Source organism: Cibotium barometz, chromosome 26, assembly GCF_041138505.1.
Source record: "Cibotium barometz isolate CiBa-2024 chromosome 26, ASM4113850v1, whole genome shotgun sequence".
Classification (NCBI taxonomy): Eukaryota; Viridiplantae; Streptophyta; class Polypodiopsida; order Cyatheales; family Cibotiaceae; genus Cibotium; species Cibotium barometz.
The window spans coordinates 20944290-20964757 of record NC_141071.1 but is presented as its reverse complement, the minus strand read 5'-3'; the positions used below and the strand labels follow the sequence as shown (position 1 = coordinate 20964757).

Below are 20468 nucleotides of genomic sequence, written 5' to 3'. Positions count from 1 at the left end.
GAACATCTAGCTTGAGCTTTGCCTTCACCTTAGCATAAGAATCAATTATATGCTTGATTGGTGTTTCCTTACCCTCCTCATCCACATCCCACCCCATATTTGTCATACTAATTTTCCTTTCATTTACATGTCATCTCATAGCATCCTAGGTCAAGAAATAAAAATTATCTTTTCCCACATCTACATGAACACATGGCACACCTTGCTCTCCCGTAGCTCCTTCTTGAACTTCCTCCACGCCACTACCCTGATACGTTTGTATTCTTTCTTGTGCATGTGAACCCTCTCTTCTTTGTGTACAAGGGATGTGTTTTCTTTTATCCCCCTCCCCATCCCTAGACTCTCTATGTGGCTCATTTTCATTGGCAACATCATCCTCAGCATTATGCTTATGATGGTGTCTTCATATTATTGTAATGATGGTACATTGGCACCCACAAAATTTTTAGATGGATTATTTATGAGGTTTCATGTTGGGATATGGTCAGTGGCAATGTAAAACAATGTGGCAATACAAGTAGGAAAAGAGTTACTATTTTTCATGGTATGGGGAAGAAGAGTGCTATATAAATGACTGTGAGATGATTTTTAGGCTAGACAAGATTGTGGTTAAATCAATGTCCAAACCTCTTCTAAGGGTGTGGTTAAATCAATGTCCAAACCTCTTCTAAGGGTGTGGTGCCAATGGAGTGGTCATTGCTCTGTTGAGGAACTATGCTTATTGATGATAACCCTTATAAAGGTTGCTTAATTTAAGCAGGCAAATTATATCTTTCCTACATCGTTTAATGTTGCTCATGGAGATAATATTTTGACAGAGGATCTACTATAGTATTTAATATATTTATATACTACCAACGATATACATGATGCCATAACCTTCAATAGATATGGGCAACAATCAATCCAATATGGTCATTCATTGTATGTCCAAGAATGGGATGAGATGAATAAGAACATAACTAGGGAAGGAGAGCATGATGCAACTTTAAGCTCATCAAGAAGACATGTCCCACCTACTTAATCTCAAGGGCACATAAGATATACTCAACTAATAACAATTCATGCTCCACTTGCTCATCTCACTAGTAGAGAGTTAGTGAAATTGCAAATAATTCCTCTATTGCCTATAATAAAAGACATGGAAGCAATGCTATATGGAGCAACTAAGGCATAATAAAAGGTTTATCACCAGGAGCGTACAACTAAGAGTTTATATTACAAATACAAGAGATTTATCAACATTAGGCAAAGAGAAACTAGGTTCTTTTTTTCACAAACCTAAAAATACTCCAATAACTTTTAATGTGCAGGAGAAAGCATGCAACATTAATGCTATATTTGTATAAATGCTAACTTTTGTTGTTACTTTTCATAGACTTTAAGATTTTTCTAACAAAGCAAGATATATTCTACATCAAAGATGTGGCTTACATGGTGGAAACTGCAAAAGGATCCAATGAACAAAACATTGAAGTTCCAGGTTACTTTAGATACACTACTCAAACAATCGATGGGCGATATGGAATTTACATTTCATGTTACCCTAGATTCCTTTGAGTATGATGTCATCTTTGGTGGACCTTGGATAAGTGAATCGTTGTATTCACTAGATGAATCCATGCAAACAGTCATCATGAACACTCGTGTGCTGGGCAATGTACAATTGCTATTACGGGAGGAAGAAACCTTGCAAGAGTTGAAACTTTCAACATATCTTATAGAAAAGATCCCTAGGAATCTGGTTGGATTGGAAATTGCAAATAAAATCAAGCACAGCTTTATCCAACATGAGAACATAATCTCATGACCCTCAAGCTATGGGGTTTGTTAGGTCAACTAACACTCACGGCACATCATCCTGAAAGGATTACCTTTACACGCAAGACTTGAACATGCCATGTTTAGGGTACTTTGAACATACAATGTATATTGAAACTAACCCCCTCACTTGTAAGTTTTTTGTGGTTGAGTATGTGTTGGAAGCAGATTTAATCTTGGGGCATAAATGGACTGTACTTTGCTAGCGATAGAGTCATCATGATGGTCAACGATAAAAAGTTGACAATACCATACTGCTAGGAAGAGGATCCAACTTTAATGGATATCTATGATGCTGAACACAAAAGGATACAAGCCTCTTCCACAAAAGCCTCTCTACATAATGACCTACAATCTGCGTCAACAACCAACTCCGATAAAGCCTCTACTCCTTCAACCCCATCCTCACACGAAGTTCGATGCCAAAACCTCGCAATCAGTAGCTAATCCTGAAGAAGTTCCCAGAGCCCAACCATCTAACTCTAACAAGGAATTCAAAGGAAAGGCCCAGGCTCCTTTGTATCTTCATCAACAAACCTCACCAAAGGAGACAACCACATGCTCAAAGGCCTCGCCAGACATCCACTCCATAAGAGACTCTAATCTCATCATCATCAACAATGCCAATGAGTCTCAAACGTGCAGCCTCAGCGCCAACCAAAGTCAAGGGAGGGCCCCAAACCTTCCACATCAATCTTAAAGAAAACTCCACCAAGACTCCCATAATCACGATATCTTAATAGTATCAAAATATGGGTGGAGAAGCAGCTACTTGTAGCTCAAGGCTACTATGAAGGCGCCAATCAAATTTGGGTACCTCGGCAGTCAAAAACTCTTCCTTAACGAAGCACTCGAAAGCCAAGGGAAGAAGAAGAGTACTTCACAACACCGTCCACAAAAGCCTATGCAAGTTCCTCGAAGAACTCCACTAATGCAACAAGCATGGGTACCAAAAACACTGCTGCAGGCACAAGGGTACTACCAAAATAATACCAAAGCTTAGGTCTCCAAGTGCATCACAAAGTCCCCTAAGCTTGCACAAAGAAGAAATCCTCAACACCAAGCACAATGGCCACCAAATTATAGTGATCATCAAAGATGGGTGCCTGTGCATGTACTTCAACAACAAGGATACTACTATGATGGTAATTCTATTATATGGTTGCCACAATCGAGCAGTGTGAAGAAAACCTCACCACCGACTTCAACCCCAACAATTTCACCTATAGTTCGACAATAATGGAGGCCCAAACAACAACAAGCAAATCACTCAACCACTCTCGTGCATTCAGCACCAACATAAGAGCTTGTCTATTCAAGCAAACAATCATCAGTCTTCCCTACTACCTCGACATCATTTTAGCAACAAATTCAAGATCAATACAGAGACTTAGGAGCACATCAAGAACAAAATAACAATGCTCTTGTCACCCCTCTAGAAATAAGAAATGAGCGCATAAGAAGCTGTTGCTTGCAAATCATGACCTAGATGACCCATTTTTTTTAAAAAAAAAAAGAGGATCAAAATCTACATATTCACGGAACTCCATCTCACGGAATTACAATTCAAGGTTTCCATGTCATGGCTTAAGAACCTGCACTTTCATGATTTAAGTCTCATTATCACACAATAGCCACTATATATTTGTTAAGCTTATTGCTTACTATTCTTTTGGCTAGATTAATGTAGGAGCTGCTCCATGAGTAAATACCCATACTCATGCACTGGAAAACATTTGCACCAAAGCCTCACCATCGACAACTTCCAGATACATCTCTGGATGGTGGGGGGGGCATGGTGGGCGAAAGCCTGGTTAATGGTACAACCCAGCGCCGCCTAGAATTTTTTCTTCAAATTACATACCTCTTCAAACAACGCCAAAATCTTTACAACTCAATGATTTTCAATCCCGAGTGAAGATCTCTATATTAGCCTTGCAAGTCAACATAATTCTTTCAATCCTCACCAATAAGTGGCTACTTCAACACAGAGTAGTTCAATAAGAGTCTATATGACTCAATTCTTGTACTTCATGAAAAACTACTTCTAAGAGTACTTAAATATGCATGAAAACATAAAAGCACATGGGCAGAAGAAGACATGAATCTTAGGTCCTACTCAACAACATTTGACAAGAATCCTGCCACACAAAGGGACATCATCACAAGCCAATTACTTCAAATGATGAATGTCGCTTCAATGAATCAATTGAGAAACTGAGAATCACCATCTTGTTCTGATGATTAAGTCTACGTTCCTCCGGATCCTTCTCTCTCTTCTCTCTTCTCCCATTATTAATATCTCTTAGTGTCCCCACTAACAAAAATCACATGTAACTTTGCCGATGATTGCCAAAACAAAGTGGGCCAAAAAAATAAAAAATAAAAGGGCTCACACAAATATTGAAATGTAATCATTCGCAAAACCCCCCCACCCCATTAGAAATTTTCAATACACAACTAACCTCTTCATTCATTAACTATCTTTTCTTATTTCCTCCAGAGGAACAAAGACCATTGAATGTCATTCAGCATCAATGCCATCGACAAGCTTGTTCATTCTCCCCACACAACGGTCTTCAACGCGATCACGCAGACGCGATCGCCATCAAAAAGGAAAAAAGATTAATCCAATTCTAGGATTAACAAGATCTACCACCATTATCTTATATCAAGGAGTTATGTGAGGTGGGATTTCTATCCAAAGGGACATGGTGCCTTGAGGGTATGCTAGCCCGTCCCGAATAGTTTGCCTCTATATGGAGAGGAGGTGCAAGGAGAGGCAAAGCACGGACCCATGGTAGTAGGCACCTTAGGAACGCACTCACACACCGGTAGACACGTTAGGCCTTCTCGGGTGCGGGAGAGGTTTCGTGGTGGGTATCGAGTGTCCCGGGGGTTGCCCTCCCCGCCACCATCGGGCTGCCGAACGTGGAGTCAGGATCGAAAACGGTGGAAAAACGACGGACCGGCGAGCCGTGCCATGTCGACGGGCCAAGACGCTCATGGTAGATATACCAAAGGGTCATACATTCAAGATATAAAGCAATAGTGTCCAAAGCTCTAACTTGGACGGGTGCCCGTAATGGTGTGATGGAGTATTTAATGGCGATTCTCGCTAGAGCGTGTGGTAGCAAGTTAGGATGAAGTCCTAAGTGATGTACTTCATGGATATATTATGAGAGTAGTCATTGTAATAGCATTAGGCCTCTTATGAGCCTAAAGTGCCCGGCTGGCCACAGTTTAAGTGAGTGTGAACACTTATGGCCATATATATAAGTGAATTTCTCTCATAATACAAGATACTCTTCCATTATGCAATTGAGTCTTGCTCTTGCTAATCCTCTTGCTAATACCCTTCTCTACAGATTAATAATCAAGGTTCTAGCCCATGAACACACTCTAGTTTGCTCTCTCTCTCTCTCTCTCTCTCTCTCTCTCTCTCTCTCTCTCTCTCTCTCTCTATCTAGAGATTGTTCTAGCCCATGAACATGCTCTGCTCTCTCTCTCTTTCTCTCTCTCTCTCTCTCTCATATTAGCTATCATCTTGCCTCCTCTAATCTCCTTTTTCCTTCCATTGGCCCTCTCTCTTTTAAGTCGTCCCCTTCCTTTCAAGTCTTCTCCCTCCTTTTTTGTGAGAACTTGCTAGGGACCTCACTTCTAAGAAACCTACAATATTGGAGAGTAATAAAAGTTATATATGTATGAAAAAAATTTAGATATGTATAAATAAAAAATATGAATATATCTTTTATCCCTTGTATGCACACATATTTTTAAGATGAACACTTACACCCACCCCTAACATAAGAAAATTACATTAACTAGTAGCTAATAAATGATACACCTCATGTAAATACAAGAACTATAAAGACCTAATTAGAAAATAATATCTTGTAAACTCACGTGATATATTACATTTTTTCCCTTATGGTTCTAGGGATTAATTCCCATTATATTTTGTGTATCTCCCCTTGAGCCCTCTTCTCTTTCCCACCTAGCACTAACGCCAAAAATATAATAACTACCTACTCCTTAAATTTTTCAAACAAGCGACCATTGTTTTTTAAAAGGTTCAAAGTTAACCAAGATTCTTACACTTTAGCACTCGACCCCTTTATTTCTATTTATGCATGGATCTTAATTTTAACTTTTTGAGTTTTGTAAATCAAGTGAAGAACATTTTAGATTTTATTAAAAAATATTCCCTTCATATGTTAACTAAATAAGTAGGCGTGATGATTTGCATATCATGAATTCTAAAAGTATTCCCACCATATGTTAAATAAATTAGTACGCATGATGATTTACATATCATGAATTCTAAAAATATGAGATTACTGTTGTTAGAACTAAAAAAGATGCCTAAAATATTTACTGATTGCTACAATATTTAGAAGACCGAAAAATCCTCCATGCCATCCCCCATCCCCCTCTCCCACAATCCACCCCCCTCACACACACACACACACACACACACACACACACACACACATGTAGAGAGATAGATGTAATTACCTGGTACTTAATTTAGAAATTAATGTAAGATAACATTAGAGAGAGACATAGACAAATAGTTAATTGATGTGATCAACAACTTAATTGAGAATATATAGTCCAATAAATCATTATTAAAGAAAGGTTATTATATATCATATTGGAATTATGATCACATATAGATTATTTATGTTATAAAAATAAAAAGATGCTAGGCAAGTTTTGATTTCTATTTTTACTTTACATAAGCTTAATCATACATACCCACTAGAACACATGGAAAAAATCAACTTGGGACATGAGACCAAGAGTAGGACTATTCCTTAGAGTAAAGTCTTTTTTTTACAGACCATATTCTTGTGTTTCAACTCAACCCATAGGTTTGGCTAGTGGTGACATTTAACCACTAGGGTGGTGAACAATGAGCTCTTGAATGTCTAGGTTTTGCATCAATGTTGTTGCGTATCATGGTTGTGTGTGATAAGTAAGGATGTTGATGCAAATTATTGGTGTGCTATATGAAGGAAAGCGTGAGTGGTGTTAAGGAGTCTTTCTTTTATGGAAAGATTGGTCATGTGGAGGGGCTCGTAGGTAGGGTTTGGCCTCTAAGGAAGGAAGAGAAGAGGGCGAGGGCTCGGCTCGGACTATTTTGAGGGACCAAGTGGCCTGCACCCCTCACTGTCACATAAACTAGGCCTTCAAATTCTTGCGTCCATCCTCCCACCTAAATATCAATAACAATTCCCATCATTAAAGAATTTTCTTATACACCTTACACTTAACTTACTAAGTTTTTTTTTTTGAAAGTTTATACACCTTAACCTACTAGGGTCCCTTTTCTCCTTTCTCTTTTATTCAATTGGAATAAGCCCACATAATGAAAAGATGGCTTATTCAATTGGAATAAGCCCACAAGATGGCTTCAACTTAAACTCAGTGTAGTTTTGAGGAAAATTAGAGAATGCTTGATTGTTTTGATTGCACGCTGACCTGAGACTTGTGATACCATGCATGCCAAGGGATCTTAATTGGCAAATTTAAAGCGTTGAGGGTATATCTTGTCGCGGTCACGGGGATTCTGCCGTCTACATCTCCACTGCATCACCCATCATCAACAAACACACAAAACTCATATTAGGGCCAATTACCTTCAGTAACCAAAACCCCATGGTACATTTTGCATTGAGATTTACCTGTAGACCCATATTCGAAGACCTGCCTCAATGAATTTTTTGTAGATGGGCAAGATGGAAAATGCCGAATCTTGCCAGTTTTGAAGCAGCGCAGCACTACGAATTAAAGGCAAGTGTAATTAATCTTTGAGTTTAGTTAGGGTAACGGAGATGATTGATTGATGCATGCGCGTCAGCCTTTTCAAGGATATCTCATCAGCGCTGTATACCTGCACACAGTCCAGCTGTATGGGATGCCCGTGACATTGGCGTGGAAGGCTTCTTGCACCTCCGGCCTATTGAAGTACTTGATTGTGTGCTGCTCTAGACATGCATCATATCCAGCGGGATAGAATGGCCGTACTCGTTGTTGTAAACCCTACGCATGCACACACAACATGTGGCGAAAAGCCGTAGTAAGAAAACGTGACAGATAAAAAAGCTATCCAATTGCATTGTTAGGCCGCCGCCCCCAGGCTTTACCACCTCTCATTGACTATGACGACCAGGAGATGTGTGGTTCTCTATGTGCTTGAGCAAGCATGTCAAAATGCCATATTGAGTATGAGGACCATGGGTATACCTGTGGCTCTCTATGTGCATGAGGTTTTGATGTAGGGTATCTAGAGGAAATGTCAAGCTTGGGTTTGTCATAGAGAAATTAAAAATGGTCGACAAGTGGGCTCATCTAAAACACATTTTATGGAAATTTGGGAGTTGAGGCACAAAGATTGCATGGAGGCACTCCAAAAGAGCCCTACTATGTGTTAACTCGTTAATTTTGATTCATGCTAGTGTACCACCTTTTAGCCAATCATGGGAACAAGAGGCATGAAGGTTGCATGGCCAAAGAGCCCTAGCTATGTGTTAACTCGTTAATTTTGTGTAAAAATGTTAAACCACATACATAAGTACACTCCAAGCAAGACTCAAATGTCTTGGCCTGTTGAGTTGTTGAAGCTAGTGAGATCTTTTCTTTTGGGTTGAGTTGTTGAAGCTAGTGAGTTCTTAAGAAAAGGCCTCACAGTTTAAGGAACCTCAAGCCAAAACAAAGCCCACAAGACAACTTAAATATAGTTGCACACACACACACACACTCACAGACACATGCACGTACACACGCACACGCACACATGCCCACACTATGCAATCATATCTATAATTAGGAGTACCTAGTTAACTCCACTTAATTAGACCCTCATCCAAAATGACAAATTTAGACCCACTGTTTAAGCCTTACTGCTCTTTGTATGAAAAGAAGTAAAGGTTTGCTTAAAAATCTTCTCTCTCTCTCTCTCTCTCTATATATATATACCCTCGTGTTGCATTCTACCAACTTTAATACCCCTCTCCTCTCTCTCTCTTTATATATAGATTCCCCCCTCTCCAAACTTGGGCTCCTTGAGAAACTAAATGGAGTAGCAATATGTCATACCGATGTACGGCCGGATTGCTTGGTAGTAGTGGTGTTTGAGACGCATATGGGCACGTACAAATTGTAAATGTTAATCTTATTGTATTCCGAGAACACCTTATTGACCTCTCTCGTACAGGCGGCCGTCCAGTTCACCCGTGTGAAATCGCAGCTTCTCATGACGTCCGCGTAGAGCTGGTCTGAAATCACAGCATGCGACCAAGCGTAGTCGATAATCCCCACCCAATCGTGGTTATCGTCTGTAGACGGATTGCCCACCTACAATATATTCACATACATATACACACACACATATCTATATATATATATATATAAATTCCACGGATTTTACAAGAAAAGGAAATTTAAATGGGATCTACCGATCAAGACCTCAATTATTATTATTTACTTTCGACTAACGATCGGCCACGTTTCTGATTAATAAATTACCATGAAACCTTTCAAGTTGATGGCGGGATACTTCGGAAATTCCTTGTTCCGATCGTACACCAGGCTTGCCAATTGCGGCACATAATGTCCTGTGATGGTCATTAGCATTTAATCGAAAATTTTATAAACATAATGATCACTTGGCACTAATTAAAAAATAGTCATTAATTTACCTGCGTAGCTCTCACCAGCCATGTAGAAATCGCGCTTCTTATATTCAGGAAATATTTCGAACCAGCTAGCGAGAAATGTGTAAGCCTCCTGAGCTGTGCAGGCCAACGACTTAATTATAAGCTCGCAGCTTATAACTGAGTTCATCGTAGGCATTAATGTCAATATATTATCAACCTGTGAGCTTATCTCCAAAATTCTTGTTGTCCGAGGAGTCGTTTGAGTAAGAGAATCCAACGCCCACAGGAGAGTCCAAGAACAGCATATTTGCTTCTGAAAAAATTAAGCTCATTCTTATGTCAATATACCTTATCGATTTGTAGTGTCGATTGGCACCGCTCCTAGCTGCAACTGTCTATATATGACATTCCTTATCCATTTACACCGTCAATTAGCACAGTTACACCACTCCTTAATACTGTAACTATATTGCACCACTCCTCACAACTATGCAGGGTGTTCACTCTAATTATCGCTCGGGCGACTCACTTGTGGTGGCTTACAGGGCTTACGTTTTCACAAGTAGACAGACGTAGCCATCAAAATTGATGGAAACTGCAGCTAAATACCACCGTCACTGTTTTTAGGCCTATTTTTTAATGGGCATTTTAAAAGTTTACCAATATGTTACATCCAATTTAACAGAAAAAACAAGTCCCACGAGCGGCAAAAGCCAACCCTACCCTTAGTCACGGTGTTTAGCTTCTCCCTTATGAGAATGAGCACTCCGAACTAGGATGTTCACTCACAGAGATGAGCACTTCTAATTAGGATGCTTATCCCAACCGCTCAAGCGACTCCTCACTTGTGGGAATGAGTACCCCTAGTCCCCAAGGGACATGTTCCCTCCAACCGCTCTAACGGGTCAGTTGTGAGGGTCATGATCCTTAGCTAATAGTGCCAATTAGCACAATACAATTCCTCAACTTCTAGTCTAGTTCAACTATGCAGTGTGTGTTCACTCCAATCACTTGAGCGACTCAACTGTCTATATGAGCTTTGCAAAGCTGACTTTAGTGACACGATTCCTCAACTCCTAACAACTAGTATAGAGAGAATTCATTCCAATTGCTCATTGACAATATGTTTTATACCTAAAAATGCTAACTGTACTAGGGTTAGCTTGGGGTTAGGGTATCGAGGGATTAAGAAAAGCATGTTGATTATAAGGGTCAAGGCTCATTATAAGTAATAATCCCACGAATATAGCTCTTTTATTGGGCGAGAATGCACTCAAATCGCAAACCCTCGTGATACTTTTTTGGGGAAAAAAATTTTACATACCTCGGTTCCATGCATATTTGTTAAAGTGCAATCCAGTCCCGTTCACATTAACCCTAAAAGGGCCGAGCTCTTGGGATGCCCCGTATCCTATGGATGAGCAACCCGGACCTACAGACCATAAAACAGTTACGAACTCCATGCATTGTTGAGTGCATTAACTTATAGGTTTGAATCTCCCCACTTATAAGAGAAACCAAATTATTGTGAAGACTTCAGTCTAGCAATATCTCGTGGCTATTCTCAAGACTTTGCGCTTGTGAATAATCAATTCCGCGATCAAGTTAAGTAAGGGTTTATAGAAAACATTATAGCTGCCATGGGACTAACGGTATATTGATACAATTAATCATAGTACCACAAGATTAACCGCGTTTAAGAATTTGAATTCAATTTGAGACGTTATCTCTAAGAAACGCGATTGATTGATGCTCTGTTCGACATTAATACCTCCATTAAGCCATAAGACTAAGGGTTTGGATTCAGGTTGAGAAGCTGCCTCAATAAACCAGTAGAAGAGGGCCCTGCCAGGTGATGCATTGACGGTAATGTAGCCAGAATATTGAGAGAAGGATACATGGGGCTGACCTGGTAGAGCACTAATTCTACTTGCCTTTTTAATTGCATCTAGGGAATCACCACTATAGACATAAGTTGCAGCTATGGTTGAAGAAGCACTGAAGAAGATGAAGAGAATTAACAGCAAGCTTCCATAGCTGGCAAGTTTAATAATGTTAACATTATTGAGGTTGTTGGCGCACTGAAATATGGCCATATGTGGGTGATGGCTTGCGACTACCAAAGTTTGTGATATGCCAGCCGAATAGCTTGCAGTTTTAATATGGTTGGGGGGGGGGGCTTAAGAAAATGATGGCCCAGCATGCGGGAGAGATCGTCTGCATCAGAATGATCACCAGCTCGTGGGGGACCGCCCCACCAAAACAAGACAAAACGAGAGAGAGAGAGAGAGAGAGCGCTCCATTGAAGTCAGGTTGAAACGCCACACTACAATCCAGCTTTTTGGTAGCTTGATTTATTACAGATGCGGGCAGTTAGCCAACAAGCTAAATTATACTACAGCATGTCACACACACACACATACACACACATATATATATATAGACGTACAGCAGATAGTTCGTGGTCAATCATCCACCGGGTACAAATGACCACCAATCATTCACCCACAAATTAAAGTCACCTTGCTCAATCATGCAAAAAAAGCCTTGAATCATATTAAGAAAGCACCTTTGATTGCTGAATCCATGCATACAGGTTGCAACCTTTACTTTTAAGCGGACTGCATGGGGACCAACATTCCACCCTTCTTTTTGTTTACTTTCAATTTTCAAAAGTGTAAGGTTGAGGTGGATATCGAATCTGAAATTGCAAGCCGGCCTGCTAGAATCTAGTATTATATACCTCTTTGTCTCTGTTTTGTTTGTTCGTCGATACACGAATGTGGGCATAATTTAGGTGAAGGGGCTTGCCCATCCATCGTCTAGGGCAAGTTGGTAGCCTATGCTCTATCAATCAGCATCTTTGTTTTTTGGAAGGCGCGGGAGGTCACGTTCTAAAAACCTATACAGAATGTACGTCCACGCCTTTTTTTTTAACTTTTTTATTTATTTTGCATAATTGTTTATCCCCCTTTTGTAAGTATATATATGATTGTATTTTGAATGAAACCCTCCTATATAAATTCACATTAATTATTTATATTATAATGTTCAATCTTCTCTTGCATGTATACATCCATGTACTAAGTTGTTATGTTACATATGTATAGGAGCACCCATCTACTAACATCACATCCCATTTCTGGGTTATACAAAGAGGTGATGGGCACCTTCTCTTTGTGTAACCAAGCTTAAGAGCGTAAGATCCAATGTATATCATATAGGCAAATGTAGCAAGACTTTGGCTTTGAAAACCTTATAAATTTAATTAGGTAAATGTAGCAAGACTTTGGGCTTTAAAAAATGCAAAATTCACATCCCAAGTTTATTGCAAAGAAGACAAGATGTTATGCTCTTAAACCGGCTTAATGATAATATATTATCATCAAAAGCTCCAAAAAATATTGGGGAAAGTTTCACAACAATAGTTCATGTACCCTAAAGGATACCTCATATTTGATGTTGAGATCATATGGATGTAGTTTCAAAGAGTTTCTTTTCTACAAATACTTGGCTATTTCTCATTGAACCTTATCATGGTGATCTGCTCCTATAAGCATTACAAAAATCCTTTTTTGCAAAAAGTTGGCTAGATATATTGTTTATCCCCTACACTTTAGCTTAGTGGTTTGAGTTTGGGACTTCCAAAAGGGAGGACTTGGGTTCAAATCCTTGGGTCATTATTCCTCCCTTAGGAAGGACACACGTGCTTGTTATGCATTCATGCATGAGGGTTGCCACACCTACACATGAATCTAACAAACTGTGTAGGGTGTCTCTTTCCAATCGACCAAGTCACTCGTGCATGTGGAGCCTACCCAGAGCCAAAAAATGGCGGGTATTTGGAAGGGTGATATTCCCTTGTGGTACGTGAACACTATCCAAAATGAGATTCTAATTTTCAAAGAGCATTGTTTGAGAATTAATTCAGATTTAAGTATGTACAATTTATTGAAACTTATCTATGATTTCAACTTTTTGAAAGAGGGAACTTTAGCTCACAAAACCAAAGGTATTTCTTTATCTTCTTGCAAAAAAGTTGTTGTGGTTACAACCACATGATGGATGAATATCGATAGAGATATCTTCAAAGAGGAAGAACAATAACTATAGTGGTTAGCTTCTCCAATCGTTACCACTCTTGAGCATCTTTCATTATTCATCTTGGAACATATGCCTCAAAGAATTGCTGACTTGTATACCTACTGTCAAAACAAGTACGCATAACGTTATGTTGTATATTATCTTAGTGGTGTATGTCATATACTATATAATAACGATATTTGATAGAGGGGGGTTGAGAGTTGATCCAATCAGAATAAACTAATACTGATCATTGAATTTCATTCTCTCACATGGTGATACCTATATCAAATCATTGAACTTCGATCAACACAATTTCTCAACAAAGTATATACCTCAAAATTCATAGAGGCAAGAAATTCAAAGATTCCACTCATAACTCTTTTCACATCACTCCACTCTTTCCATCCTTATATCATTTTCATATCACACTTAGGATCTAGCTATGTATGCCCCATATTCTAAAGGTAGCTTTTAGTCCTATAGACTCTATCTTGGACCACAATCCACACAAATCATGCTTAAGTCTCTAAGGTTACACTTTGGGTCATACTAGCTTGACGTTACCTTCACAGATTTTTTCATACCATATCTTGGACATGTAGAATGGCATTTTCTTAAAGAAAATATGAGATGCCATATAATTTATATAATAGAGTTCTTTATTTGAATAAAAAATTTGATTGATACAATAAGCTCTTGTTTATTTTTTTCATCAAACAAAGATTCATATTTAAGAATTTTTTAATTAATTTAAACGTTAACTTTGTACATATATTTTATATTTAAACTTGACAAGTCTTATCCTTGAATTCAATTCGATATCACATTTAACTTCTTTGGCATATTAATGTCTATGACTCTTGTTCATTTTTTGCATCAAACAAAGATTCATCTTTGTGGAATTTTTAGCTAGTAATTTCAATGTTAACTTTGAATATTTATTTCATATTTAAACTAGACAAGGCTTATCCAGGGTTATCCTTGACTTCAATTCTTTATCACATTAAACTTACTTAACATATTAATGTCTATGACTCTTTGTGGAGCCTTATAGCTTCTTCACTTGATCTTCTTGAGCCACATAAAAGTAGACATGCATACGTGACCATAAGTCTTAGCTCTAGAGACTAATGAGTTAAAGAATTTTGAATTAGAAAAAGAACCTTTGAGCTAAAACATGAAAAGTCTAAAGTTTTTTAAGATTCTTAGTATAGCATAGCACGGATGTTTTCCAAACGCATTTCAAAAGACAAAAAACTTAGGTAGAAATAATAAGTTCCATATAGCTTTTTAGTTAGAACTTTTTAGTCTCAATGATCTTTGCCCCTTTGCATTATTATCCCCATGTAGCAAGGAAAAAAGTAAGGGTAGGAGTATGGTTGTTATTCTTTTTTTTTGTTTGTAAAAGTTAGAATGCAAAAAATTCAAACCTTTAAGGACTACACTAAAATTTCGATGTACATTTTAATATATTCTAATACAAGGATAGTAAAATAATTAATCAAAGTACCACAAACTACAACAATCGCACTATAGATAAATAGTTTACTTATGTACATATTTATTTTTAGTTTAGAGTAAATCTTGTCAAGATTACTATGAAAACCATGATAATTAAAATTGTCCTTTACACCATGTACTAGACATCAAACTTTTGTAATGTCTATCTCAACTATTCCTAGGTTTAAACTCAAAGAGTTTACTTTCCAAATACCATCATTTACATCATGAGCATCTTTAAAGGGCATTTATACAATCCCTATGCTTAAAGGGAATTTATATAATCCATATGTTTAAAGGGAATTTATGTAATCCCTTGCACAACTTCTTAAAAATATTAAAACTTCTTGAAGGTTGAGTTCATGTGCTACCTATCCTATATATAATTTTAATGTAACCTCATAGCATTTGAGGTAAGTAAGGATGAGCCATGAGCCATGAGCCATTTGTTCAAGTCAAGATCTTACCGTATCCTTTCACAAAACATGGGTCATTTGGTACTTTTCCATAGAGCCGCAATGTAACTTCCCTTGTGGATGCACCAGCCTATCCACATTGCGTCCTCACTTTGTTGTCACAACATAATGCTTTCATGGCTATGGGGTTGATGGAAGAGCTCTCTTTGCTTAGATGTAGACAAGAGGAGAAGAGCCTTCACATAGTGGCTCTCTCTCACAACAAGAGAATCTGGGTGGGGAAGAATCTCATGAGAGGGAGAAGTCTACAGTGGGGGGTGATGGAAGAGCTCTCTTTGCCTAGATGAAGACAAGAAGAGAAGAGCCTTCACAGTGGTTCTCTCTCACAAGAGGTGGGTGGGGAAGAATCTCATGAGAGGGAGAAGTGTACACTCAAACCTATTTAAGCAAGCTCATGAGAGTGAAACTTTAACCTATTTATGAAAGAATTCAATAAATTATCAACAAGTAAGAGAGTAGAGAAGAGGCCTACCATAACTCAAACAAACTCATAAGAGGGAAACTCAAACCTATTCATGAAAGAATCCAACAAAACGTCAGTAAATAAGAGAGTAGAGAAGTGGCCCGACCATAAATTTAAAATGGTCCAAGGCCATTATTTCTAGCCTTAAGCAAGTATATACACAAAGTATGTGACTTCCCTATTTGGCATTAACCACAGGGTAATGCCACTTCATAAAGTCTAGTGCCATCTCACAAAGCATAGGATTCTATTACAAATGTGGGTAAGATAGCAAAGCGCCTTACGATAGGATGACGGGTGGGTGAAACCATGTTAACTGATGGAGTGGTTTTAACATACCCCCTTCCTAATGTGGATGCATCACATCATCAAGCATAGGTGGTGAAGATGCTATCAATTCCAGAGAGTTGGGGATGGTCAAAGATGTAGTCAGTAAAGAGACCAATCCACATGCTTCAGGGTCCATTGGAGATAAGAGTTTGGTTGGTGGTTGAGTTAGGAAGAAGTAGCATGTTGAGGTTACACATGATGTAATGTGGCCCGTGGGCTTAAAAATGGTTGATGTGAGACCTCACCTCCGAGGTTATGCCAAGGGCATGTACAAAAGAGGACCTATGGATGTACATGATGTAATGTGGGCTTAAAAATGGCTGATGTGAGACCTCACCTCCGAGGTTATGAGGTGTTTTGGGCATGTACAAAAGGGGGACCTATTGATTTGCTTTGTGGATTCATGCACCCACCTTCATTTGATTGGCAATACGACAAGGTATCATTCCTAGACCTCATGGTGGGGTTCTTCATTGTGGGTTACATCCTTGTTGGTGGTGAGATCATCATTATGATGGAAAATGTGTGTTCTTCATTGTTTGTTACACCTTTGTTGGTGAAGGTAATCCAAGAAGGAAAATGGTCCAATGGACACTTTAAGGAATTATTTTCTTTAATGTATTTTGAAGGTTCTAAGACAATCAAAGAGGATCTAGGTAATGGATTGTACCTTGAATCATTTGCCCACCATAGCCCCCCATCTAGAGATGTACATGTATGGTCACTGATGAGGCTTGGTGTAGGGTGTAAGCATGTTACCGTGCTACGCTTTTTATGGTTATTAGCATGTACCAAATAGCATATCTAGCTAGCATATGAAAAAGAATAATTGTTATATGTAAAATATGTAAATTTATATTCTTTGTTTTGATATAACTTGTGGTAATCATGTTTGGTACTCGTGGTAAATGATAAGATATGACTCGCGCTAAATATATGTGTATTCATGCAAAATTATGGTGAATTTTTTGATTTCACTACTCGTATGTGATTTTGTAAGGTAGAAAGAAGATTTGACTACTCACTTGGCAAATTCCTAAGGTAGAAAAGAGGTTTTTTTGTGGGCATTACAGAGAGTTGTGGAATCATGAAGAAGGTGGGGGCCGCAAGCAAGTAGCGGGGAGTGGGGAAGATTGCCAAGCCCAAGAAGAGGGAAGATTCTGTTAGGGGAAGGAAGCAAGAGGATATTGGCTTACAATATTTTCCCCAGAAGAAAACACAAGTTTAGAGTCAGGCTCTCTACCACAACTACAAAGAGCGAAACAAGTGCAGGGACTCAGGCAAAGAAGCTCTAAAACACTTCCTCAAAGAGCTGAGTCTAGCTCTCCACCATGCCAAAAAAGGGTGAAATTACTTGATAGCAAGAACTCTCCATTGCAATCTGGCTATCAGTAGAATGAAGTCGCCTGCTGCATGAAAGGGAAGGAGCACTTTGACAGGTTCTAGTATCCTCTCTCCCCATCTCTCTCTCCATCTCCATCTCTTTCTATGCTCCCCTCTTTCTAAGAATGTACCCATCTCTCTCTCTCTCTCTCTCTCTCTCTCTCTCTCTCTCTCTCTCTCTCTATCTATCTATCTATCTATCTATCTATATATGTATATATATATATATGTATATATATATATATATATATATATATGTATATATATATATATATATATATATATACATATATATATATATATATATATGCTTCCCTCTTTAGTCTCTATCTCTCTCTCTTTGTCTCTTTTTCTTATTTCTCCCATTGCCTGTATGCAGGCTGGTGGAAAGCTCCTAAGATAGTCTACCCAAAGACAAAGAAAGTTCTATCAAACCATGGCAGAGTTCAATATAGATTATGACCTCTCCATGGAAGGTGTTGATCCAAAACTATTAAGGTGGGATCAATTGACTGACGTGGAGTGGTTTAGTGTGTTCAGACATGTAGGGATCCCAGTCAACATCGCATCAAATGTAGCCATATCCACAGCAAGGTCTACGAGCATCTGATGTTGTTTCATCACAAAGTGTACCAAAAGTGTCCTCCCACAAACATGAAGATCACTACAGCATTTGCCAACAAGAGGGATGTGAAAGAGTTTAGCCTTGTGTTTATTGAGTGGTTTGACGATCCACTTCAAAATGGGCAAAATAGCTGTCCAATATTTGCAAGACCTGCAAGAGAAAGGCTATTATGAGAGCCATTTCAAGAAATGAAGGATGTGTACTGAGGATTTACAAGCACCAAAAGAGCTGAGTTGTTTGAGGATTTATGTAATGAGGAGTTTATCACATCTAATCATACACCTACCACCATGATGGAAACGACTGCCAAAGCCACACCCCTCTATCATTAAACAACTCGTTACTTGTTTAAGAAGAAGGGAATACACCTTGTTCACTCCATAATGCCATACCCATCATTTGCAGACCCAAATGACTTGGAGAGGATGAAGGAAATTGTCCTTCATTTGAGGGGGCTCTTAAGCAAGGCGCATGAAGATCTAAGAAGTGCACAACATGTGTTAGAGGTTGCAAAGATAGTAAAGGCTAGCAATGATAAGGTTAGTCCAGCTATCGAGGCTCTAGGAAAGAGGCTAAAAGATGCATGAGAAGAATTACTATCCTCACCAAAGAGCAGTACTGTCTATTTAAAGCGGTAAATGGAGCTTGAGGTTTTCATTGACACCATGAAAGACACTCTTCAAACACTTGGTGTTTTTGAGATAGAAGACATGCACCTCGAGAAGGATCTCAACATAAACCATGCTTCAAGTAACTGCTAGTTATCATGATAGCAACACCTTATGTTTAAACTATGTATAGCTAATGTATTTATCTAACTTGATGTTCTCTTCTTCTATACTATAGATTGAAGTGGAGGTGAAGTAATCTGAAGTTCAAGCATGTGAACATCAATTGTAGCTGGTGTTGCATATGGAGAGTTAGATCCAAGCATTAGATCTAGGCATTGCCACCTCCTTATATAATTTAGCTATTGCCATAGTTACACAACATGTAGGATAAGACACGGTACAGAAAGAAACCATGGTAGATTCAGCAGAAGGGTCAGACCGGAACCAATGTGTTGGTTGTGGCTTATGTCTTAAAGTTGAAGAACTTATTGCCATGGTCATACTGCCTTTTGTAAGCATAGGCATCACTTGTTATGCTTTGCAAGTGCATGCTGGCTTGGGCCTCGATGCAAGGCTACAAGATGTGGGCAAATGATACCCTCTAATTGGTTGTGTAAGGTTGTCGGACAAAGGATCCAATCACACCAAACTCAGGTAAGGGTTACTGGAGTAGCAGGTCAAGATATGCTAATGAAGCAGGTTTCTTGTGTGCTAACAATGTGAATCAACATAATTATATATGCTATTGAGCACTATTAGTATGCTAATTAGCATATCTATTATGCTAACTCGCATATCTAGTACACTAACTAGCTTTGTTATATGGCAACTAGCAATCTAGTATGCTAAATTTTCTATGCTAACTAGCATATCTAGTATGCTAAATTTTCTATGCTAACTAGCATATCTGGTATGCATATTATAGTGATAGTCGGCACTCTGGATATGCTAATTAGCATACTAGATATGCTAGTTAGCAAACAAGATATGCTCATAAGCATACTAGATATACTAGTTAGCATTCTTGATATGCTAGCTAGCTTTGTTATATGCCAACTAACAATCTAGTTTGCTAAATTTTCTATGCTAACATACCAGATATGCTAACAAGCATATCTGGTATGCTCGCTAGCATATCTAGTATGTTGGCTAGCATATCTAGTATGCTGGCTAGCATATCTAGTATGCTTAACTAGCATGTCTAGTATGCTAGCTAGCAGTCTAGTATGATAACTAGCATGTCTAGTATGATAACTAGCATATCTAGTATGATAACTAGCATACTATATACACTAGTTAGCATACCAGATATGTTAGCTAGCATACCAGATATGTTAGCTAGCATACCAGATATGTTTGTTAGCATAGAAAATTTAACATAGAAAATTTTCTATGTTAGCATACCAGATATGTTAGCTAGCATAGCAGATATGTTTGTTAGCATAGAAAATTTAACATAGAAAATTTTCTATGCTTATTAGCAAGTTGGATATTCCTGATGAGAACCTA

General features: G+C 38.5%; 1 protein-coding gene across 3 annotated transcripts; it reads right to left on the bottom strand.

Annotated features, from left to right (window-relative positions):
* Positions 1-6618: 6618 nt before the first annotated feature.
* LOC147623754 (putative serine carboxypeptidase-like 23) lies at positions 6619-11620 on the bottom strand. 3 transcript variants are annotated; one of them, XM_086820360.1, is made up of 10 exons: positions 11257-11620; positions 10810-10917; positions 9703-9798; positions 9528-9620; positions 9355-9443; positions 8926-9183; positions 7721-7869; positions 7512-7607; positions 7309-7414; positions 6619-7042 (listed from the first exon to the last, which is right to left on the bottom strand). In XM_086820360.1, exons 1-10 carry the CDS (start codon positions 11579-11581, stop codon positions 6890-6892), a joined length of 1473 nt encoding a protein of 490 aa, XP_086676486.1. In that variant the 5' UTR covers positions 11582-11620; the 3' UTR covers positions 6619-6889. The 3 variants fall into 3 exon arrangements, with proteins under 3 accessions (XP_086676486.1, XP_086676487.1, XP_086676488.1); XM_086820361.1 differs by having other exon boundaries at positions 9543-9620; XM_086820362.1 differs by having other exon boundaries at positions 11165-11287.
* Between the last annotated feature and the right edge of the window lie 8848 nt (positions 11621-20468).

What these genes read in the sequence shown, in the direction of transcription:
- LOC147623754 (XM_086820360.1), bottom strand. Translation starts at nt 11,581, where the DNA reads ATGGCCATATTTCAGTGCGCCAACAACCTCAATAATGTTAACATTATT. An exon ending in TTTTGGAGATAAGCTCACAG is followed by an intron (nt 9,621 to 9,702) that starts GTTGATAATATA and finishes TGGCCTGCACAG; the next exon opens with CTCAGGAGGCTTACACATTT. An exon ending in GGCTGGTGAGAGCTACGCAG is followed by an intron (nt 9,444 to 9,527) that starts GTAAATTAATGA and finishes TGACCATCACAG; the next exon opens with GACATTATGTGCCGCAATTG.